The 25,743-nt window shown below is 40.7% G+C and overlaps 1 protein-coding gene across 1 annotated transcript in view; it reads right to left on the bottom strand.

Annotated features, from left to right (window-relative positions):
- LOC124143674 (hypoxia-inducible factor 1-alpha-like) overlaps positions 1–25,743 on the bottom strand; it is a 106,745-nt gene that overhangs the window by 8,135 nt on the left and 72,867 nt on the right. Inside the window, exons 8-12 of the mRNA XM_048387430.1 lie at positions 8,012–8,118; positions 4,145–4,292; positions 2,580–3,277; positions 1,498–1,562; positions 309–536 (exon numbers count right to left, since the gene is read on the bottom strand). Of these exons, the coding sequence (XP_048243387.1) occupies positions 309–536; positions 1,498–1,562; positions 2,580–3,277; positions 4,145–4,292; positions 8,012–8,118 (1,246 nt within the window). The remainder of the gene's footprint in view (positions 1–308; positions 537–1,497; positions 1,563–2,579; positions 3,278–4,144; positions 4,293–8,011; positions 8,119–25,743) is intronic.

A 25,743-nucleotide genomic window follows, 5' to 3' on the forward strand; every position in this document is an offset into this window, starting at 1 on the left:
AGTAACTTCAATATTATTTCAATCTTTAGAACCAAATAAAATCAATATACAAAGAATAGTTTAAAAGACATCTGGTGTGGTGTGGTGTGGTGTGGTGCGTTGCGGTGCGGTGCGATGCGGTGCGGTACATGCATGTCACCAGTCCTTGCTTTAGCCCTTTAATGCCAAGCACCAGGCAGGGTAACAAGTACCAACTTTTAACGTGGTTTGGTATGACACAGCTAGGGATCTTACAACCCAAACGTGACATTCTCCAGACAGACACACTATCCACCATACCAGGGTCACCAGATGATGAGATCCAATACCTTTATTGAGTGAAGACGTTCACATATTTTCTGAAAAGTGGCAGAACAATGTCCGACTTCCTGCACCTTCTTCAGTTCCGACTCCAGCATCGCAATCACAGCTTCCTGCTCCAACAGACTCCGCTGCATCAGCATATGCTTCCGCTTCAGCTGTTCCGTGAAGTTCCGGACAAAGTTCGGCAGAGCTTTCATTGCAGCACTGCCTGGAGACTCTGGGGACATATTCTCCTGGAAACATCAAAGAAAGAACACTTCAGAATGATGCCATTCCCTTCCATTAGTGAATCTGGTTTAACATTGCTTTGAATTCTATAGTTACTAATCACGCATGTCAGCTTGATGTGGGAGGAAAGCCCGAAGTGATGCAGGTCTCTGATGTTTACCACTTCGGTGTAACCCACGAGCAAAGTATGGCGCTGACAAACCCAGAAACATAATCAGCGTTAGGCAGGATTCGAACCCATGAACATAACCACTTGCAATTTCCAGCATTCCCAAAGGATGCAACTCTGCACAGAAAATTGCAGCACCTTCGATGCCACCCATGCTCCTCCGACCTTGGGTTTAATACTGCAATGACCACATGTCACTTCTGTAAGGGCATGTAGGAGTGAGTGGTCATGAGAGATTTATGAGAGAGATTTGGGTTTAACATTGCTTTAAACATTTTAGTTCTATGACAGCATGTCAGCCTGAATAGGTGAGTGTGTATGGTGGGTGAGTATTTATGCGCTTTTACCAATATCACAGGAATATCACAACGGGGGACACCAGAAAAATGAACTTATGTGGGGAATCGAACCCAGACCTTTGGCATGTCAAGCAAACACTTCACTTCAAACATTCTAGTTCTATGACAGCATGTCAGCTTGAATAGGTGAGTGTGTATGGTGGGTGAGTATTTACGCTGCTTTTACCAATATTACAGCAATATCACAACGGGGGACACCAAAAAAATGAACTTATGTGGGGAATCGAACCCAGCCCTTTGGCATGTCGAGCGAACACTTCAACCATTTGGCCACACACACACCACCACCCCCCCACCTCCATCTACAGCAGCATTGACGTCACATACAACAGCATTAACGTGACCTACAACAGCACTCACATCACCTACAACAGCATTGACTTCACTACAACAGCACTGACATCATCTACAGCAGCATTGACTTCATCCACAACATACCTGGTCAGAAACAGTTGATGATTTACTTGGTGAGGCAATATCAGTACCCACAGACATCTCAGACACTGAAAGAAAACCAGAGTTATTACTCACAGGTGTGTTCTGTTAATAAAAATAATAATAATTGATTTGTAAAGCGCCTAACATCCATCGACAGTTGCTCACTGGCGCTGTGACAAAGTTAAAAAGTAATATCTATGTACATATGCCAACAATCAGGAGATCTATTGAAAAGCTGAAGTGAAGAAGTGGGTTTTGAGGAGAGACTTAAATTTTTCTTTAGAAGCAGAGTTTCTCAGATTCAAAGGCAAAGCGTTCCATAACTGTGGACTGCAAAAGGAGAGGGCACGGTCAGACATAGCAGAAGTAGACAGAGGCTGATACAGTAGAGTTCCACCAGAGTATCGGAGAGCACGCTCTGGAGTGTACAGAGATATAAGATCTTTGAGATAGTCTGGATAGTCGCTATTGTTGAGGCAGTCGTGAGTGATGATACATATCTTATAGTGTATACGAAAGGAGACTGGAAGCCAGTGTAGTAACAGTCTATTGAATTAATTCATCTAAACCATCATGTACGATGTACTAGGATGTAGGAGACACAACTGTTCACTGGTGTACATTTAGGTTGGTTGGTTGGTTGGTTGGTTGGTTGGTTGGTTGGTTGGTTTGTTGTTTAACGCCACACTCAGCAATATTCCAGCTATATGACGGCGGTCTGTAAATAATCGAGTCTGGACCAGACAATCCAGTCATTGACATCATGAGCATCGATCCAAGCAATTGGGATCCATGACATGCATCAACCAAGTCAGCGAGCCTGACCACCCGATCCCGTTTGTCGCCTTTTACGACAAGCATAGTCACCTTTTACGGCAAGCATGGGTTGCTGAAGACCTATTGAAGACCTACCCGGAATCTTCACAGGTCGTACATTTAGGAGATAAACAGTATATGATTTCAAATTTTTTCAATATAATAAAATTATTCAACATTTATGAAATTTGGGTCTGCGAACAATAAACCAAGAAATTAAAAACATGTTGAGTCAAAAAACAAAACAAATCCACAAGTGAACATACTTGGGCTTTCGTTGTTCTGGTGTCTTGGTGATGGCGTTACCCGTGGATCGGGAGTCGATGCCTCCATTGACGTACGAGGGGAGAGGCCACTCTCACAAACTGGTGCCAAAACTCGGGATGACTTCAAAACAGGCATCGGCGCCTTGTCAGCATGGTCTGTCAACAACAGTTTTAACATGGAGCCAGCAGGTCTTTCGCTGGAACAACATCCTTTTGGACTGGACATTTGCGAGTGGTTATCTCCCTTGGAAATGGTGTCCAAGCCCGGTGGCCGGCTTCCTCCTACCCTGGGACAACAGTTAACCTTACCATGTCCATCTGGTGACAAGGCAGTGACATTCACTCTACTCATGTCTGCTTCACTCATGATGCTTTCTTCAATGAGCCTAACAAAAGGATCAACAGCTCTTTTCCGAGAATTTTCAGGTTTCGTAGATGCAGATGGTGTGGCAGACATTGTTGTGTCGTTCTGGGGCTGCTTTTCCACTGATGATCGGATGACATTGCCAAAAGGTGTTGTATACTGTGACTGTTGCCAGTTGGCACTCTCACACGTGTCGTCATGCACTGTGTGGTCGTTGGAGCCAATCAGTGTGTCCGACATCATAGTCAAGATGTCATCTGTGAACATCTTTTCAGCCTTTGTGGAATCAATTTCTTCTTTCTGAAGGGCAAGTTTTCTCTGTCCTTCTTCTTGTCTGGAAAGTAACAGAGAAAATTAAGTGTGGGTGAGTAAATCTGCAGTCTTTAAGTCTTTTTTTAAGACTTGGATCAGACTGACAACAAAAACTTTGAGAACACTATCAACTTTCTCTAACACCTGGGTCAGACTGACAATGAACACTTGCATAACTCTATCAATTTTCTCTAAGACTTGGTTCAGCCTGACAATGAACACTAGGATAACACTATCAACTTCTCTAAGACTTGGTTCAGCCTGACAATGAACACTCGCATAACACTATCAACTTCTCTAAGATTTGGTTCAGACTGACAATGAACACTCGCATAACACTATCAACTTTCTCTAACACTTGGTTCAGACTGACAATGAACACTCGCATAACACTATCAACTTCTCTAAGACTTGGTTCAGACTGACTATGAACACTCGCATAACACTATCAACTTCTCTAAGACTTGGTTCAGCCTGACAACGAACACTCGCATAACACTATCAACTTTCTCTAACACTTGGTTCAGACTGACAATGAACACTCGCATAACACTATCAACTTTCTCTAAGATTTGGTTCAGACTGACAATGAACACCTGCATAACAAAATCAATTTTTCTCTAAGACTTGGTTCAGACTGACAATGAACACTAGAATAACACTATCAACTTTCTCTAACACCTGGGTCAGACTGACAATGAACACTTGCATAACTCTATCAATTTTCTCTAAGACTTGGTTCAGACTGACAATGAACACTAGGATAACACTATCAACTTTCTCTAACACCTGGTTCAGACTGACAATGAACACTTGCATAACTCTATCAACTTTCTCTAAGACTTGGTTCAGACTGACAATGAACACTAGGATAACACTATCAACTTACTCTAAGACTTGGTTCAGACTGACAATGAACTTTGCCTTTTTAGTCCACTGGTCCCGGGCAACACAGGAGGAAGATTGTACGAAAATGTAGGTCCCACTGGCAGTCTTCACACGGAATATTGTCTGTGGGACAAGGTCGTCTTTCATAACTGTAATGTACACGAGAACATTCATATAACTCCACTGTAGCACAACCTTGAAAACACAATGTGTTTTATCTTGATACACCATGTGCTACCATAACAGTTCAATCCTATTCCTCATGGGCAGTTCCTAAGTCAAAAGCAACACGCCACTTGTTTCAAGAGTTTCAAGATTCATTCATGAAACAAAGAAGATGACGATCCAGTGATTGACATCATGAGCATGGATCAATGCAATTGGGATACAATGACATGCATCAACCAAGTCACTGAGCCTCACCCAATCCATTTAGTCACCTCTTACGAGTGAGTGAGTGAGTGAATGAATTTGGTTTTACACCGCTTTTAGCAATATTCCAGCAATATCATGGCGGGGGACACCAGAAATGGGCTTCACACATTGTACCCATGTCGGGAATTGAACCCGGGTTTCGGCGTGACGAGTGAGTGCTTTAACCACTAGGCTACCCGACCGCTCCTGCCTCTGATGACAAGCATAGGGCAAGCATGGGTTGCTAAAGACCTATTCTACTCCGGATCTTCATGGGTAGGTAACAAGTACCATTACAACACACATTTGGAAAATGTTGACTGGTGTTAGAACTTGACCTACTGGACATAGGCCGTTTAATGCTGGCGTTATATGACGGAGGTCTGTAAATAATCCAGTGATTAACATCATGAGCATCAAACTATGCAATTGGGATACGATGACATGCATCAACCAAGTCAGCAAGCCTGACCACCCGATCCCGTTAGTCGCCTCTTATGACAAGCATAGTCACCTTTTACGGCAAGCATGGGTTGCTGAAGACCTATTCTACCCAGATCTTCACTGGTTGACACACTATCAACCAAGCCACCATGCCTCACCCGAATCATTTAGTAGCTTCTTACAACTAGCACATGTTGCTGGATACTTATAATGTTCTGAACAGTGATCCCCACAGGAAATAACAATACTAACAGACAGGCCATTTTAAAGGGAAGCTTCGGCTAGGACTGTTTTTTCAAGACATTTTGTCCTAGGGCATACTTGAAAAATAATTTGGCCACTGTGTTTAAAAAAGACAATAATTATTCACTGGCTGTCCTGATATAATTTAAGTAGTAGGTGATAATTTTGGGGTCCTTATTTCAGAGTGAGTGAGTGAGTTGGGTTTAATCCAAATTTTAACAGTATTCCAGTTATGTCACAGCATGTCAGTTTAATGTGGGAGGAAAGCCCAAAGTGATGCAGGGCTTAGATGTTGAGCAATTCGGTGAAACCCACGAGCACGGGTGTGGTGCGGACAAACCTTGAAACAAAATCGGGGCTAACCAGGATTCGAACCCACATCATGGATTTCTGATTTCACTTTGTTCATAGAAAAAAATGCATGTCTAAAAGTCTAAGCAAGTGACTAAATTTTGTTGTTGTATCTAACAAAACTATCCCGCTAGCATATTTCCCTGAGCAACTAACTGGTTTCATGTGTTCGATTTTGCTGCATTTAATCAGCCCCTTCCCACCATCTAGGGGAGGGAATTACTGGATTTGCTATTTCTGTGCACCGTGATACGATTGAGCCATTTCATGAGCAGCACACATGGATGAGAATTGTAATAAGTATACTGCACGCAACTGACTTCGCCTGGTGATTCTCAGAGAAGCTATTAATGGAGTGTGGTTGCGGGATTCTCAGAGAAGATAGAAGTGGGGTTGGGGTTTCTCAGAGAAGATAGAAGTGGGTTTTGGGTTATTTAGAGAAGATAGAGGTGGGTTTGGGGTTTCTCAGAGAAGATAGAGGTGGGTTTTGGGTTATTTAGAGAAGATAGAGGTGGGTTTGGGTTTTTCAGAGAAGATAGAAGTGGGTTTGGGGTTACTCAGAGAAGATACAGGTGGGTTTGGGGTTTCTCACAGAAGATAGAAGTGGGGTTGTGGGTTTCTAAGAGAAGATAGAAGTGGGGTTTGGGTTACTCAGAGAAGATAGAAGTGGGGTTGGGGTTTCTCAGAGAAGATAGAAGTGGGGTTTGGGTTACTCAGAAAAGATAGAAGTGGGGTTGGGGTTTCTCACAGAAGAAAGAAGTGGGGTTGAGGGTTTCTCAGAGAAGATAGAAGTGGGGTTGAGGGTTTCTCAGAGAAGATAGAAGTGGGTTTGGGCTTTATAAGAGTGAGTGAGTGAGTGAGTATGGTTTAGCACCGCTTTTAGCAATATTCCAGCAATATCACGGCGGGGGACACCAGAAATGGGCTTCACACATTGTACCCATGTCGGGAATCGAACCCGGGTCTTCGGCGTGACGAGCGAACGCTTTAACCACCAGGCTACCCGACCGCCCCCAGGGCTTTATAAGAAGATAGAAGCTGGACCAACCAAATGATCCCTTTGTTCTATTGATTCACCTGCCTTGCAAAAGTGTAGAAACAAGTTGTTTCCCTAATACAATGGCTTAGCCATAAATATGAACACCTTGATAATCAACGGTGATTTCAACATAATATCCGATGCCCTGAGTTGTCTGATGATTCTTGGTTAACAGAATTACAAGATTTCATCGATTAGTTGCCAGTATGTCTAGACAGTGCTGGGATCGCTTAGACAAATTATACTGACAACATCCCCCATGTTGCATGAGGTGCACTGTGATGTTGGGGTTGGTTTTTTGTTTGCTGTTTAATGCTACACTCAGCAATATTCCAGCAATATGATGGTGAATCTAGGCAGGTAATTCAGTGGTCGATATTATGAGCAACAGTCCATGTTGGTGAAATACAAAAATGCAGGTAGAAATATAATTTTCACACAAAAAAATAGTTCAACGGATATGCTGGAAAATGTAAACATTAGTCTGCTGTGGGTCCTAACGCAAATATTCGGTACCTCCTTTCGGAGAAACAAATTTTATGTCTTGACAGAGCTACAGATAAGCAGCATATTTGTGTAAAATACCCCCAAAATATATTCAAAACCCAATTACTTTTAATAAACTTGAGTACAGAAATGCATGCATTAAATGAAAAAGTCGAATGTATAAAAACTGCATGCGTATATATATAAATACCCAGTGAAGCTTTACAATTTACTTTCCGAGTCAAGCCTATATATTTAGAACAGTTACCGTATTTTCTGCGCATAATATTCAAATTTCTTTTTTTCCAAAATATTGAACCCGCTAGAGGGGGGTGCGCATTATACATGGGTGCGCACTATACTCAAGAAAATACGGTATATACATGTACATCTAAATCATTATTTCACTTTTTTTTAAATCTTAAAATCTTCACTAATTTTGGGAAAACCCAATAGAGTCATGAATAGATGAGTGAAGAAATATTGGTTACCCAATGAAAAATGTAATAACCCTATTAGAATAGAAACCCTAGAGTCAAAACTCAATTGCTCAAAAAGTTATCTGGAGCTCTGTCCTGAGTGCTGGCTTAAGTTACATTCAGTCTCAGGGGTGGTCGGGTAGCCTAGTGGTTAAAGCGCTCACTCGTCACACCAAAGACCCGGGTTCGATTCCCGACATGGGTACAATGTGTGAAGCCCATTTCTGGTGTACCCCGCCGTGATATTGCTGGAATATTGCTAAAAGAGGCGTAAAACCATACTCACTCACTCACTCACATTCGGTCTCAAACAAAGTTCCCAGTCCCCACTCCCCCATCCCATATCACACCCATGCATCCAACCCATGAGATACTCTCCCAAGTGTTAAATGTCCGGTCCGTAACAACTCACTCTTTAAGTGGCTTGTTGCAACTGCTTCCAAGTCATCATGATGAAGAAAGTTGTAGGGTGAGTACCCCAAGCGCTCGGAGGGAAGGAACCCGGTGATCCAACTAGATCTGGAACAATAATCATAGCTTATTGTTACACCTCTCTTTAGAATCTTGCAATCCCATCGGTTAACCATACCACATGACAATATACATTTCAATGTGGTCCCTGAAATCATGTGACTGACACTGACCTCGTCACATGATGAATATTGACTCGTCTGCTAGAAAACAAGAAAGAATTAAACTTTAAAGTGAATTTCAGTATACCGTAACAAATGGATCCTCTTGAAGAGGTGAAGAGGTGATAACAAGAACCCTCAGACCCGACCCCTTCCCCAGTCCTCATGCATTTATCACAATTATTTGTATAATATGGTCGCAGAGTGATGCGGGTAGTATACACTTTACCATCTTGTTTAAACCCACAAGCATGTTCATGGAGAGCAAGTTTGGTTTAAAGGAATGAGTATGCATGATTTAACACTGCTTTGAACGGTATTCAAGTTATATCATGACATTTGGTTTAATTAAGACTCGACTTCAATATTATAATGTTTATAACTCCAAAATGCAAAAACAAACTCAATTCTTATAAATATATAAGTCAACAACAATAATAAAATAAACTGCACAGACTGTTTATTTAATCAACACAAACAGACCTGTAGTAGGTAATATGAAATAAGTGACATTGTTCAGCAATAATGCAAGGCAAGCCTCGTTCTCTTGTCAGCCAATCAGGAAACAGTCGTCTGTTAGAGGTGAGGTGAAATGGGGTTTAACGTCACGTCCAAGATTATTGCACTCATATAGCGACGTGCATGCATGTGTGTGTGGCTGCTTGTACTAGTCCGGACTGATGCTGATTTTATTGTGCTAGCTCACTGAGATACCATGCCGCAGTTTAACATGAATACCCCACTCAGACACAGCATACTGACTCTGAGCCGACCAGCCCCTATTTTAGACCCTTAATGCCGAAGACCAGACAGTGTAACAACAAGTACCATCTTTTAATGTCTTTTGGTATGACGCGGCCGGGGATCAACCCCGGACCATCCGCACTCTGGGTGGATGCTCTACCTCTAGACCACCGAGGCGGTCCGTCTGTTGGAGGCCAAAACGAGGAATATCATGCTTGGTGAGCCAAATGCCACAGAATCACTTGCAATTTATTTATTGCCTTTTGAACAATATTTCAGTCATATCAAAGGGGTGAAGGTCATAGAAGTTTACAGTTTTTATGAGTAAGTGAGTTGGGTTTAACGCCGCTTGTAACAGTATTCCAGTTATATTGCTGCGTGTCAGCTTAACGTGGGAGGAAAGCCCGAAGTGATGTAGGTCTTAAGCACTTCGGTGAAACCTATGAGCATGGGTAACTCTGCATAGCGAATTGTGGCACCTTAGACGACTAGGCTACCCATGCCCCCCGTAATGAGAAGTACCATCTTTTAACGTCTTTTGGTATGACGCAGCCGGGGATCGAACCACCATTCTTTTGTAGGCAGACGCTCTATCCACCACCACTTTTGACACTGTCCGAAAGTCCTTGTATCAAAGTGGCGATGCCATGGCATAAATCATAACAACATGGTTGAAATAAGTTCCAAGGCCCCGTTCCACAAATCGATCGTAGCACTACGATTGTCATAACTCTATGTTAAAGTATGGGAATTACAATCATCTTAGCGCTACATTTCCTTATAGGAACAAGGGCCTAATTGTCATGCTGGGAATTACAATCATCTTAGCGCTACATTTCCTTATAGGAACAAGGGCCTAATTGTCATGCTTAGAAATACTTTTTTTACCACAAATATATTTCAATGATGCTTATTATATGAATCTAGTGATAAAAGTTCTTCCACACAGCAAACTGGAGATTGATAACTTTAAGACCTTAATGCACAGAGGGATTCATAGACTAAACCTGGGCTTTGGACATCAAAGCTCCATGAAGAGGAAGGGGCGAAATATCTAGAGTACAACTGCTTATTATCTAGCTCATGTTGAAATGACATTCATCAAGTATGAAAAGGATCGAAAGTATTATTCTTGGTGGCACACTTAAATTCCAAAGGGCACATCTAAAAATCTAAGACATCTCGGTGGCATACTTGAAAAAATGCATCTCTCCCATATTACAATGTATCCCAAAAACTCATGCTAAGCCAATTGTAAGTACCGTATTCGACATAATAAGCGCCCAGGGCGCTCTCAAAATTAGAAATAGGGGGCTCTTTATGGAATATTATTTTGGTGAAAAACAACAGGGTTAAAAGATCGTGGTTTATGCTGACAGCCTGAAATACGACGGATGTATTTTTCCAGAATCTAATTCACAATTAAGGATGCATATAACACACGTATTATACACGAATAAATAAGTCTTGTGTATATTGATCAATCGGAAGGGGTGCTAACTGGGATTGTTCACTAGCCAATATATTAGCAAATATCGCCGTGGGCGCTTATTACGTCGAATACGGTAATTTCAGCACAGACTTTTTTGTATTTCATGGTTATTGAATTTCTTGCCAAAAAAACAAGTCAGTAGCTGAGAAAAAATAGTTTATAAGAACCATTTCAATTATTTTGTTTTGTACTTCAAAAAGTTATCTGAATATACTATCATCCATGCAGTGTAGAATATACTATCATCCATGCAGTGTAATAATTTCTCACTGAGACACTGTCCCGCTGAATGCGGAGACAGGAAGTAACAGATTTCTCAAAGGCTGTGATTGGATGACACAAACATAGCATCAATTGGTCCTTGGTATGGAAATTAATAAATTGCATATGACATAAGATTTGTGAGGTAAAACTTACCAAAATTAGCATCAACAAGACAGACTGTTATCATTTTTCAAACAATCAGGAAGTAGATATGTCACTAGGTTTATTGCATTCCTAAAAAAGGACTCTACACACGTGCACCTACAGCCACAAACGGTACAGATTCGTACATCTGTTTGCCTGGCACCTGATGGCTAAAAGCAGAAAGTTTTGTTGCATCAACCACAAGTGGAACCACTTTAGGCCACACATTTTTTATTTTTCGTTTCACGTGCAAGCCACCCTTACTGAAAAGCAGCTGGAAAAGAAATAAATTAAACATAAGGATTTATTTTTATTATGTCTCCCGCTTGTAACATAGACCTCTGATACCAAATTATATAAAAAGTTAAATGTAAATTCCATGTCTACATCACTATCAGTGATTCAAGAGGCCAGCTGCAGTTTTAACTCCCTGGCAGAATGATTTTCACATAAATAAATAAATTATTGACATCACTATTTACTTTTGTGTGGAGAAGCAGGAATGAATCGGTGAAACATAATATTAAGAAAGTGTGGCCTTAGTGTTAGTGAAGCTTGTCTTGTCAGAATAACACCATTGAAGTCTAACCTATTTACTGGGCAAAGCAACAACCATTATGCATATTTCTTTTGCGAATAAGTCTGCATTTGTGACATGAAAAAAAAAAGCTTTCAGAAATGTTTTCACTTCTCATTTTTGTTAGGTCTGGAATCAATACCAACTTTAAAAAACTGCCTCGCCTTAACAAAATGAAACAGTTTTCCTTCTCTTATCACATTTGTAATGTAAACGAAGTAAACAGTTGTCAACGTTTGCGTGCAGAGGACTGAAATTGTCTCCAAGCCAACCTGGCACAGAGTACCACCTCACTGATCCGTACACTTGTGTTTGTCTGGGTAAAATTGTCTGGGTAAACAAGTTTCTGGATGTCTGAATCCCTTGTTAACTGACCAGAATTATGTCCTCTACCCAAATTCAACCGACGCATAAAAAATTCTATTATATACCCTGCTGACACTCGGTCACCATTTTGTAGTGCATGTTGATTGATCGGATCATCTCAAACCTCACATAAAATTCACGTGACAGTGACTGCCCAACTAGTGATCTATACGTTACTACCTGGGGTAATTAACGAGATCACATGATACCCGCCAATTTTATGTTTGAAGCCAGGTGATTTGCAAAACAAACATCATTAGAAAGAAGCATTGTATATAGTTTTGTTTTTGTTTTGTGAATATCGTCCAGTAGGCGAGGTTTCCGGGTGTGCGGGTCTGGGTAAGCAGGTTTCCATTGTACTTAAGAAATCAGTTATCTTCATTATGAATCCATTTGACAGAGAAAGGTGTTGCATCTGTTGTTTTTTGATTAATTGTTTGGGTTAATTTTATTTTTAGCGGGCTCCATTTAAGTTGTAAAGGGAATTAACTCTTTCTTGTTGTTGGTATCACTATATGCAGGAGACTGCTGTGAGCGGGTGACCGTAGAGGTTTAAAAACGGTAATTATTCAATTAAATACAAAACTTCAGTAACCGAGAAGTACAACATAATTAATGTGACCATTTATTTTAATATTTGTGTCTAAATATTAGTATATTTCATGTCGTTTCTGCATTGTATTGCAGTCAATCAAGCCTCAAGCGCAATCTCAGTATTTGTGGCAATGGCACCCTTTAACTAGAACAAGTGTTAGAATATGAGACTAAGAACTAGAATAAATTTGAAGTTGCAGAATGTTTTGGCTTCCTCAATCCTCGAAACCCACAGCATCATCTTGACCACACAGCTCGCCACTGACATTAAATACACTGTACATTGAGATTATAATACTTGCATGTGTGTCACACTGATTTTACGAAACCAGTGTCAGAATTCTTGTACTTCAAGAGGGTAATACATGAATTCTTTGAACAAAACAATGTCATTTAGAAAGTGGGATAACATTTTCTTAGTAAAACACAGATTCTAGTACTATTTGGAGATGAGTCCCATCAGGGATTCAAACCCACACTGCCAGAGTGAGGCACCTAATCGCCAGCACACAAAGTCTGTGATCTAACGCACCCAGCCACTGATGCTTCCACAAAATGGACGTCTAACAAGTGTGAAACAATTTTTCAACAGTACCAGCCAGTCGGCCAAGCTACATACCGTATTCAATGTAATAAGTGCCCTGCCCTAATTAGCGCCCACGGCGACATTTGCTGATATATTGGCTAGGGAACAATCCCAATTAGCACCCCTTCTGATTGATCAATGTACACAAGACTTACTTATTCGTGTATAATATGCACTCGTGTGTAATATGCACCTTTTATTATGGGCAATTAAATTCTGCAAAAATATATCTGTCGTACATAAACATTTCAGGCTTTCAGTATAAACCACAAAATTTATCTTTCAACTCGGGGGCACGGGTGGCCCAGTCGTCTAAGGCGCCGCGATTCACTGTGCAGAGTTGCGTCCCTTGGGCACGCCTGAAACCTATGCTTGTGAGTTCGAATCCCGGTTCGCCCCGATTATGTTTCTAGGTTTGTCAGCACCATACCCGTGCTCGTGGGTTTCACCGAAGTGGTAAACGTCTGAGACCTGCATCACTTCAGGCTTTCCTCCCACATTAAGCTGACATGCCGCGATATAACTGGAATACTGTTAAAAGCGGCGTTAAACCCAACTCACTCACTCACTCACTCTTTCAACTCTGTTCATTTCACCAAAAAAATATTCTAATAAGAGCCCCCTATTTCTAATTTTGAGAGCGCCCTGGGTGCTCATTACTTCAAATATGGTAATTGATTATTATCCAATTTTAGATTTCAGTTGCAAATCTTTTGATCCACCAAATTCCCCCTGATATCAGATAAAGATACTAAACATGTTTCAAGTTTCAGCAAGATTAGAATTTGTGTCTGAGTGAAAATAAATTAATATGGCAGAGCAATAGCCTGTGGAAACACAAGTTAATTAAGAAAATATTAACCAAAAAGTTGGCTTCTTCTAGTAAAGTTGTGACAAATGAATAACAAGGGATATTTCTGAATATGGATGTAACTTTTTTTCTAGTGAACAGTTGCCTTTTGAGATGAGCGAGTGAGTATGGTTTTACGTCACTTTTAGCAATATTCCAGCAATATCACAGCAGGGGGATACCAGAAATGGGCTTCACACATTGTACCCATGTCCGGAATCGAACCTGGGTCTTCGGCATGAGGAGCAAACGCTTTAACCACTAGGCTAACCGACCACCCCCTTCTGAGATGAGGGAAGAAGGATTATATATTGCAGCTCACAAGAAAATAAGCAGCCAGTCAGGCTATCTAGATTATTTTCACAAGTCAGAAAGTCACGAAAGTAGCCATGGGCTTGCAGCTGCTTATTTTGTACACTGGCTCCCAGTGTTGTGGAGTAGGACAGAGCGTGTGCTTGGCATGCCATTACCCAAATCAAATTCCTAGGTAAACCTATCTCTCTGGTCATTAATCAAGTTTCCTAAGTAATTTCTCGATATTTATCAGATGACAAAATCAAGGACACTTGTACAATTTACTACCTCAAGCTAGACCAATTTGATTACAGTATTAACAGGAAATAATCAAGACCAATAACATTTCATCTAAATATTTACACTTACTTTGATGGTCTGACCGCGTTGGTTCGCGCCCACTTGCAATGTCTTCACATGACCAAAATGATGGAGCATTTTCAAAATCTACCCCATATATGGATGTGCATTATACACAAGAACATAAGGTTAAAGGTTAGCGCAGTTCTAAATTTGGAGATTTATAGTTTAAAATTTATTTTTTTTATGTTTTTTACCACCTGCCTTCAGATACTCAGGGATAAATATCCTTAAAACAATTAATTAAACTGGCTTTAGGTTATAAAAAAGCTCTAGCATGCACACTCATGCACATTAATTTAGAGCTCTTAGAATTCTGTTGAGCCTTGGAAAGAGTGAGTGAGCGACTGAGAGAGGTTTGTTTAATGCCCCTTGAAACACTCCATCAGTTACTTACTGCCGACATGTGTCAAATCAGTCCAGGACAGAACGTCCAGCATGATGTACGTCTTATTGGCTTACGCTGTTGAAACCCATGAGTATTGGCACAGTGCACACTGATCAAAGTTCACAGTTCCGTCTGTGCCACTACTTCAACCTTTACGTTCTTTGTGAAAATAAAGCAATTTGTTGATATTTCGTTGATATCTCTCCTGTTAATACAGGGACCAAAGACTTATGTTAGTTTGAGACAGAATACTTTGTCTATCACTGTACCAAGACAATTTGTTTCTCAGACAGGGGCCATCACTTTTTGGTGAAAACCCAAACTGACATCATCATTTTAAATGAACAAAAAAAACTTTTTCGCAATATTTTTTAATATTGCACCCGCCAGCATTCCAGAATATCTAATGGGTTTGTCACTAAGAACAGTGTATTCCATTCCGCTACAATTGGAGTACACAAGGTTTGATAAAGCCAATCCCACATGCACGCCTACTGACACTGAGGGTCCTTAGAATTCAGTGATCTTCATGTTCAGCTTTACTTGATGGAGAGTATGTTTGATTAAACACTGCTTTATTTACATGGTATTAAGTAGAATCTCAGAATGTCAGTCTAATCACTGAAGGAAAGCCCTAAGTGACACAGACGGTAGACATTTTTCCAGTCTTTGGTAAAATCCACACACCTATCAGGGGGGTATGCTTGAGAGGCATGGCTTCCGAGTTGCATGCTTCCACAAAATGTATACATCTTTCCGTTAGTCGGTTAATGTAAAAGCCTAAAAGGACTAAAAAATAACACAGATGTATGATGAAATTGAAATGAAATGCAGGGATTTCCATTCGAAATAACCGTCAGTCAGACAGATGAATTATTCATTGTAGATAGCGCCTTTTCTTTCAATTGGGTTCTGTTACCGATCTTTGTTACCTTGGCACTTCCGTTAGACCAAACACATTTATGTCATCCCAAAATGCCGAAATTATTCGACTGGCCATAGGCCATGTTGGACAGAATTCAAGGGCAAAAAGCAGACACAGCTCCCAGACAACATTTCGGGAAAACATTTCTCATTTAAATAAGGATGTGAAACAGTGAAATGAAACTGACCAGCAAAGTTTAACAACGTTCTATTTACTTTTGAGGCCGGCTATGACACATGTATAAACCCATGAGGAAAAAATGTCAAGGCAACTACTTTGTAAGGGACACAACTCTGTCGAGCAAAGTGCAGCATCTTAGGGCCAAGAGCTTTCCCTACCTCTAAGTCTTGATAGGGTAGTTTGTTATATCACATCCATAGACCCGGGCAGTGGGATGATGTTTGCTTCAAATGAGTCGTAACATGAAGGCAACTGTTGATGAGTGCACATGAACCTCAAGCTTGTAAAATCAATGCACACCACGCTAGTGACACATGTCATGAATTTAACATTACAAATGAAAAAGTTTGTTTGACATTTAGACAGTTAATGCTCGCCATTGGTAACAATTGCAACTCTGAGTGCAAAGAGGGTCAATTGTGACAATCACTGATCATGAAGTGACTTTCGATGTTCTGTTCTGATATCTGCCCAGGTAACTTGTGTGTGTTTCTAAAAGACTGGCCAAGCAGAAACAAAGATTGTTTTATGAGAAATGATCAGAAAGAATCCAAACAGAGGTTTTCTAAATTCAATTAAAGGGTATGGTTTTTGTTTTATTTTGACATCCTTGACATTAGGGCTGGGCTGGGATGGGTAACTCAGGTACTCAGGTCCGGTGGGTCCCGAGTAGGACTCGGGTACCCACAGGACCACCAAGACCCGTGGTTTATAAGTCACATAATATATTGTTTAATAACAAAAATTATTTAAAACCCTATGGGTACACTACAAGTCACTAATGTTCCTATTTCTTTCTGACAATGTTACCATTCCTTCTGACTTTTATATGTTCGAATAAAGATAAAACTCCATGCATTAAACTTCAGCGTATGCATGACCAGATCGTTTTGCACGTTATCTAAATACATTTTGCCAGGGCTACGGTCAAACTTTTCCAAATCGAACAGTGTGTAACCATCTCTAAATATCTACAACGGGTACCCGGGTAAGGTCGGGTAATAGGGTGGATGGTACACAAGTAGTAAATTTGGACTCATCCCAGCCCTACTTGACATGAATGTGTCTGTGGAATCAAGGGCCACGTTTCTTAAATGACTGCCAACATATACGCCAAGTTCCTGTATAAGCAGCGCCATGAGCATCTTCCCGAGGCAAGAGATTTAACTGACTATAAAAGTCCAGTTTCCACCCTTGCTGAACTAGGCTGGTATTATGGAGTTACATTTTGGCTGGACTAATGAGTCTATGCATAATCCAATCAAAACCCCAATCCGAAATCGAAATCCGGTTCGTAAAGTGTCATGATTTCGGTCGACTGCAGGATTTGCAAAGCATGTGCACCGCTAACTCGTTGTCAACAGATATTTTCTAAATCTTTTCATGCTTTTAATCCAGGTGCTCACGTGATTTGATGCACTTCGCGATGTAAGACTCGTTTTATCAGATCGTCTTGACTGGGCGCCACCGTTTCGTTTGAAGCAAATGCAAGTGATACGAGAGGTTGAATCTGATTGGTCAGTAGGAGAGGCATAGAAAGGACATAACTCGTAATAGCCACTGGTGGCGCTACGATCGAGCCCAGGAATTCCAGCCTAGTTCGGCAAGGGTGGAAACTGGACTTTTAAAGTCAGTTAACTCTCTAGCCTCGGGAAGATGCGCCATGAGTGAGGGTTGTTTAATGTTCCTGCCAGGTATATGAGTGACAGGTTATGGACATCTGGGTCAGAGCAACCTACTTCACATTGTAATTTAACCCCCACACAAAGTACTCTCCTGGCCTACTGTTTAAACAATCAGATAGCTAGGGCCATGTACATCTGGGTCAGAGCAACCTACATCACATTGTAATTCAACCCACACACAAAGTACTCTCCTGCCTACTGTTAAACATTCAGATATCTAGGGCTATGTACATCTTTGTTTGTTTGTTGTTTAACGCCTCACTCAGAAATATTCCAGCAAAAGGACGGCGGTCTGTAAATAATTGAGTCTGGACAAGACAATCCAGTGATTGATATCATGAGCATCAATAATTGCAATTTGGATATGATGACATGCATCAACCAAGTCAGCGAACCTGACTATTCAATCCGGTTAGTTGTCTCTTGTGACAAGCGTAGTCACCTTTTCTGGCATGCATGGGTTGCTGAAGACCTATTGTACCCCGGATCTTCCCGGGTCCTCAATATTCCCAAAAAAAATATTTTTCAAGGTAACCTTAAATGACATTGCATATACATATGTCAAAGAAACTGTTTTCCTACTCGTCTACAGTAAATTATGTCTAGAAGGGACATCTAAAATTTTTTGTTTCAGTAATGAGATAAGATAAAATAAAATGTGACTAAATTCACAGTATTAAGTGCACAGCTCCAATAAGCCCCCAGTGGCTTACATAATAATTTTTCCTGATATATTGTATATATATATATGATATGAAAACACTCTTGGTTAACAATCTACTTTTATTACATGTCATCAAAGGACTCCCACGACAGTTCAAGTTTTGCAGCGATCTCAAGCACATAACAGCAGACATCCAGAAACATGACTTCACATAATATCTTTTGTGACATTTATACAAATTCATACATCTATATTGGGGAAGTCTTGGTCTAAATGAACAAAGGCTAAAAATGCTGTATCCATGACATGTATAGAGAAGTTGAACCATGTCACTGATTCATACTGTTGTTTATGTTTATGACTTAATCCATGTCAGGTGACCTTGGCTGTATAAGCCTTGTCCAGAGAGGACATTCAGAGAGTGAGTGAGTGAGTGAGTTGGGTTTAACACGGCTTTTAACAGTATTCCAGTTATATCGCGGCGTGTCAGCTTAATGTGGGAGGAAAGCCCGAAGTGATGCAGGTCTCAGACGTTTACCACTTTGGTGAAACCCACGAGCACGGGTATGGTGCTGACAAACCTAGAAACATAATCGGGGCGGACCGGGATTCGAACCCACAATCATAGGTTTCTGACGTGCCTAAGGGACGCAACTCTGCACAGCTAATCGCGGCGCCTTAGACAACTGGGCCACCCGTGCCCCCGAAATTCATAGAGTGAAGGTCTTACCCTTAGCCTAGCTAGAGTTATAGGCTAGATGACCCAGGGCACCAACACCAACACTACTATCACTATGTGCTGACCTGGCACATAGTGCTTCTTGGATATATATATCTACCTGTATAAAGTAAACCCAAATATACCCAAAGCCATCTACTCCATGTTGTCACTTCCTACCGAGAACCGTACACCGACCCCATGCAAATAGGACGATGAGGTAATCACTGGCAAGAGAGTATGCAACCAACGCACCCATGCATCACCCATTGTAACATCTCATAAAAACTCTTCCCTCGGACAGCAAAGGTTAGGAAAGAAAAAAAGACAATAAATACCCAATTGATGAATGAGTGAATGTTCATGAATCTCATTAAAATCAGATCTTAGTTTTCGCTACCGCTAAACAAAGATCTGAGGACATCCCACCACGGGTCACGTCAGAACGACCTTTCGCAAATTTTGACCGACGAAAGAAATGACTGACAAGAAATTGACATTAGCCAATCAGAAGGCAGCTATCTCGAGCTTTAGGACACTAGTTTCAAACTGGCGACTATGCTTCGAAACATATTTTGAGGTATTCTCGATTAAAAAAATTAAAACTGATAAGAAGAACATTCTGGAATGGCTTATAGATGGCCGAGATTGTATGGATATAATCATAAAACCCGTAACTGTCGTTCGGAATACCCTGTGTTAACTATTTCGTGGTTGCATGATTAGAAAACACATTCCGACTGTCACTTTCATGATCTGGTAAGCAACGCTCTGATTGGTTGGATGAAAGGTTGTTCTGACGTGACCCCTAATGGGATGTCCTCAGATCTTTGTTTAGCGGTAGCGAGAACTAAGATCTGATTTTAATGAGATTGTCTTTTATCACTTATTATAGTTTTCCAAGCACGCATTGAATGGGTTTCAGACAACATACCCATGCATACTCTTAGAACTTATTTTTACAACTAGTCCACAGGACTAGATGAAACTTTGTTTCACGAGTCTTCAGAGTTTGTAGTTAGTCTGACAGTTTAAATGGGATAGAAAAGTTTACGTTTTCTTTTAGTTTTAGTCAGTTCCAATTTGTAGAAAACTTGAGGTGAGGTGAAATGGGGTTTAAATTCGCGTCCAAGATTATTGCACTTATATAGCGACGTGCATGTACATGTGTGTTTGTGTGGCTGTTTGTACTAGTCCGGACTGATGCTGATTTATAGTGCTAGCTCACTGAGATACCATGCCACAGTATAACATGAATACCCCACTCAGACACAGTATAATGACGCCGAGCCGACCAGTCCTTGTTTTAGCACCTTAATGCCGAGCCCCAGACAGGGTAACAACAAGTACCATCTTCTAACGTCTTTTGGTACGAGGCGGCCGGGGAAGCATTGAGGACTGGTTCAGAACTATAGCCCTCAAATACTACTTTCATTAGTCAATGAGTGAGTGAGTTGGGTTTAATGCCGCTTTTAACAGTATTACAGTTATATCATGGCATGTCAGCTTAATATGGGAGGAAAGCCGAAATGATGCAGGTCACGGACGTTTAACAATTCGTTGAAACCCATGAGCATGGGTATGGTGCTGACAAACCTAGAAACATAATTGGGGCGAACCGGGATTCGAACCCACAATCATAGGTTCTGGCGTGCCCAAGGGACGCAACTCTGCACAGCGAATTGCGGCGCCTTAGACGACTGGGCCACCCGTGGCCCCAATTAGCCAATGAGGACTACCATCATTGGATTTCCTTGTCCTCAGCACCATCTGGTAAGTCTTGGGGTCAGTAGCAGACCTTAGGTAGTAAACTATCATTTTGGCACCTGGTTTTTCACAATTGTTTTTGATAAAACTCGTAACCATACGCCAAAAGTTGGCTATCATCAAATAATAAACATTGACCTAACTGGAAATACCAGTTTTGTAATATTTAATATATTTTCGAATAAAAATATGTTCTTAGTTGTTATGTAAGATTGTGACGGTTGATCTACCCCTGTTGTGGAGGGTTGATCTCACCCTGTAGTGGAGGGTTGATCTCACACTGTAGTGAAGGGTTGATTTCACCCTGTAGTGGAGGGTAAGATAGTTGTTTGATTGTTTGTTGTTTAACGCTGCAATCAGCAATATTCCAGCTATATGACGGCGGTCTTTAAATAATTGTGTCTGGATCAGACAATCCAGTGATTAACATCATGAGCATCGATCCACGCCATTGGGATACAATGACATGCATCAACCAAGTCAGCAAGCCTCACCACTCGATCCCGTTAGTCACTTCTTACGACAAGCATAGGCGCTTTTTACGGCAAGCATGGGATGCTGAAGACCTCTTCTACCCCGGATCTTCACGGGTCTGGAGGGTAAGAGGTGTAACGTTTCTCAACAATGACATAATGTGTGTCACATGTTTGCGTCCTGCATGTTGACAGACTATAGCAGGAATTTCAAAGGTTGCATCACAGTCAGGCTCCGAACCCTAGTCAATTCATTTATGACATTAGCAAACAAATAACTGCTTACTGTAGAAATGTGCTTGCCATTTATATGTTGGTTGCACAGATAAGTCTTTTGTAAGTAAATTACCTTCTTGAAGACAGTATTCTGTAAACAGTATAGTAAATTCAACCCATTTCATGTTTCAACACATTTAAATGCATAAAAACAGAATTTTTGAATTAACAACCACAAATCTTTGGTTATAATTCCTGTTCTAAACCCTAATCATGAAATCTTGCATCATGGCATGTTTAGTATGAACATCACTAAACAAAAGTAGCATCATTTAATCTGGCCCTGACAACAATGGAAAACTGAGGAAAAAGTATCAGAAAGAAAACAACCCGAGCCACCATAGAACAGCATTAGTTGTTTGCCATGCAACCGGATGATTCTTGGCTCCACAATGCCATGATGGTGCCGCCACACATTGGACAATCAATGCCACAGAGATGAGAGATGATTGATGCCAAACAACACCACAAACACACCTTGAGCAACACAGTACTTACTTGTGAGAAAGGTAACCTCCAATGTTTAACAGTAGCTATCTACTCCTACAAGCATGACAGTCACAAGGGTACCGAGTACTTGGAGAGCAGGTCAACACAAGACCAGTCCATCATGCTTTTCCTGATGAACAAACACTTAAATCTGGAGCAAGCATCATACTTACATTCAGAAAGTAGACTCCAGTTATAAACAGTGGGAATCACAATTAATGAGCCTCTCTGAACAAGCCAAGCTAAGGATGTTATCATGGAAGCACATGCCTGAATGTATATCTATAACACAACCAATCGTGTGGGAAGCTAGTCATATAATCAATACAAGGTGTCCTAGATACACTATTGAGTGTGTGTGTCCTTGAGGCCAATACCAGCACAAATGATTTACCCTTTGCCCTAGTAATTGTCCTCAGTGTAGCATCAGATGCACACATCTTATCTTAAACTTGGCTTTTCTTAATTCTGTATAATTCACACTAATTTTTTTGAATTCATGTTTCCATCATTGTTGAATTTCATCATAAGCTTTTGGGATTCTGGATTGGTAGATATAGGCAGATTAAGGATATACCTTGATTTGGGTAACATTGTTTTACAGGGCAACATTGTAATTAGGGCATACTGAATTAAGGGGATTAGGATATAGTTTTGTTTATGACATTTTGGGATTTAGGTCATATTTGGATTTGTTTAGTTGGTTTGTTTGTTGTTTAATGCCGCACTCAGTAATGTTCCAGATATATGACGGCAGTCTGTAAATAATCGAGTCTGGACCAGGCAAACCAATGATTGACATCATGAGCATCGATCTACGCAATTGGGATATGATGACAAAATTGCATCAGCCAAGTCAGTGAGCCTGACCACCCGATGCCATTAGTTGCCTCTTACGACAAGCAAAGTCGCCTCTTACGGCAAGCATGGGTTGCTGAAGGCCTATTCTAATTTGGTGCAATGTTCAGGATTTAGGGGATGTTAAACAGTGCAATAGGATTCAGACCATATTGTGGCTTTGGATGTATGGATGATTAGGGTATAATGGGACTCAGTAAGACAGATTGTTTTACACGAGACAGCAATATTCTAACTTCATCATGGCAGCCATTAAGTTGTGGATTCTGTGCAAGATAAGCCAGGGATGATAAGCCTGGTCACCTGATCCATTTTAGTCGCCTCTTATAACAAGCATACACTACTGATGACTTATTCTAACGCAAAATCCCACATAGACAGTGGGATTCAGGACACATCCTGATTTTGGCCATATTGGGATTAAGGCACCATTAGATTTTGGACACATTGAGATTTCTGGCACAGGTAGCATATTGGGATTGGAGGCACCATTAGATTTTGGACACATTGAGATTTTTGGCACAGGTAGCATATTAGGATTGGAGGTACCATTAGATTTTGGACACATTGAGATTTCTGGCACAGGTAGCATATTTGGATTGGAGGCACCATTAGATTTTGGACGTATTGAGATTTCTGGCACAGGTAGCCTTGGGCATATTGGGATTTAAGGCACCATTAGATTTCGGAAATACTGAGATTTCTGGCACAGGTAGACTTGGTAATATTGGGATTTAGGACACCACTAGATCTTGGACATATTGAGATTTCGAGCACCACTAGATTTTGGACATACTGAGATTCCTCGCACAGATAGATTTAGGGATACTGAGATTTCTGGCACCATTAGACTTTTGGACAGAGATTTCTGGCACAGCTGGGTTTGGGCATTTAGGGATTTAGGACATCGTTAGATTTTGGACATACTGACACTGGCACAGTAGGATTGAGGTCACAGTTCGCTTAGGGCAGATGAATTTTGGACACATTGGGATAAAGGATACAGTCAATCTTCAGGTTATGTATCAAATTTCTGAAGGAATTTATGCATATTTATAAGAAGACAAAATGACCAACAATCAATGCTGTAGCAATGACCAGGGTTATAATCTTTATATTGTCATCCTTAACTTAATCAAGGTTGAAGACAATACATTCAGGAATAGAACTTTATAGAAATTGCGTAGGAATACATTATGCTTGGGTGAACTGTCCACATTCATAAATAGTGCCAAATGATTGACAGTGTTTGTTCACATAAGTACTCACTCATCAGGAAACCTCGGTCAAACCTTTTGGACATTTGGAATGTTTTGTAGCTCTCCTTTAAGAACCATTGCAATTTTGGGTTCCTTTTTCTGTCTGAGTTAAACTAACACCACTTTGAACAGAATCTAGCCAGATCATGATATTTCAGCTTAACATTGGAAAGAAACATAAAGAGATGCAGGTTCTTGATATTTACCATTTGGGTGAGACACACACAAATATTATGGTGCTGAGTGGGTGGGTGAGTGAGTGAGTGAGTGAGTGAGTGGGTGGGTGGGTGGGTGGGTGGGTGAGTGAGTGAGTGAGTGAGTGAGTGAGTGAGTGAATGGGTGGGTGGGTGGGTGGGTGAGTGAGTGAGTGAGTGAGTGAGTGAGTGGGTGGGTGGGTGGGTGAGAGTGAGTGAGTGAGTGAGTGAGTGAGTGAGTGAGTGAGTGAGGGGACATTTATACAGGGTTTGGCATTGTTGTAGCAATGGTAGGGAACACCAGAAATAGGCTTCACACATTGTAAATAAACGCTTTACCCACTAGGCTACCCAACCATACCAGTCGCAGATAAATGAAACACCAGGTGTACATACTATTTCCATATATATCAAATCTCTACATAAATCTATATTCCAATGGTGATGAAATCTGAAAAACATTTAATTCAGATATAAATCCCGGAAATATTCTATGAATGTCCAATATCTGAATAATGGCATGAGAGAGAAATATTGCATAATATTTCACCAAATTCATATCTATGAGATAAATCATGATTAAATTGATTTGTCTCTGCATTCTGGTGAACGAGTGGGATCAACTGTCATGAAAGCATACGATGTAATGCATTGTTAGACGACCTGGTATACATGAGACTGATGCCATGTATGTTTGTTGAACAGCTGTCACAGGCAAAGAGAATGCTATGGAGATTTACTGATGCTCTTTCGCTTTAACAATTAACATAGACAAATATTTTGGGTTTTCAGATTTGAAGATGTTAAGTAAAAATTTGATGCATGGAAATTTAACGTTTGAATTAAATTTTGGGGCACTGATTACACAGTAACACTTCATAAAGTTTATCTCCTCATTGCAAATATAACAATTTTAGATGTAATGCTGGCTCCATCACTTTATAACAATAAAAAATGTTTTAGAAAACAGTATGCCTGCCATTTCCCGCGAAAATGCCGGGTTAGAATTGGTCTTCAGCAACCCATGCTTGTCGTAACAGGGGACTAATGGGATCGGGTGGTAAGACTTGCTAGCTTGGTTGATGCATGGCAGCTTATCCCAATTGAGTGGATCGATGCTCACGACGTCAATCACTGGATTGTTTGGTCCAGATTTGATTATTTACAGACCACCATCATATAGCTGGAATATTGCTGAGTGCAGCGTTAAAGGGGAAGTGTACACGCAAAAATCACTTTCTTTCTTTTTCTAAACAAAACGCAATTTTAGAATTAGTTAGTATCTGTGTTTGAAAATATACACTCATTTTGTTTCACAGTGAAAGTAGGAAGCTCACAATAGTGTGAAAATGATATGCCGTTATG

The sequence above is a fragment of the Haliotis rufescens genome, unplaced genomic scaffold (genome assembly GCF_023055435.1).
Source record: "Haliotis rufescens isolate VD_foot unplaced genomic scaffold, xgHalRufe1.0.p SCAF_7, whole genome shotgun sequence".
In the NCBI taxonomy this organism is placed as follows: Eukaryota; Metazoa; Mollusca; class Gastropoda; order Lepetellida; family Haliotidae; genus Haliotis; species Haliotis rufescens.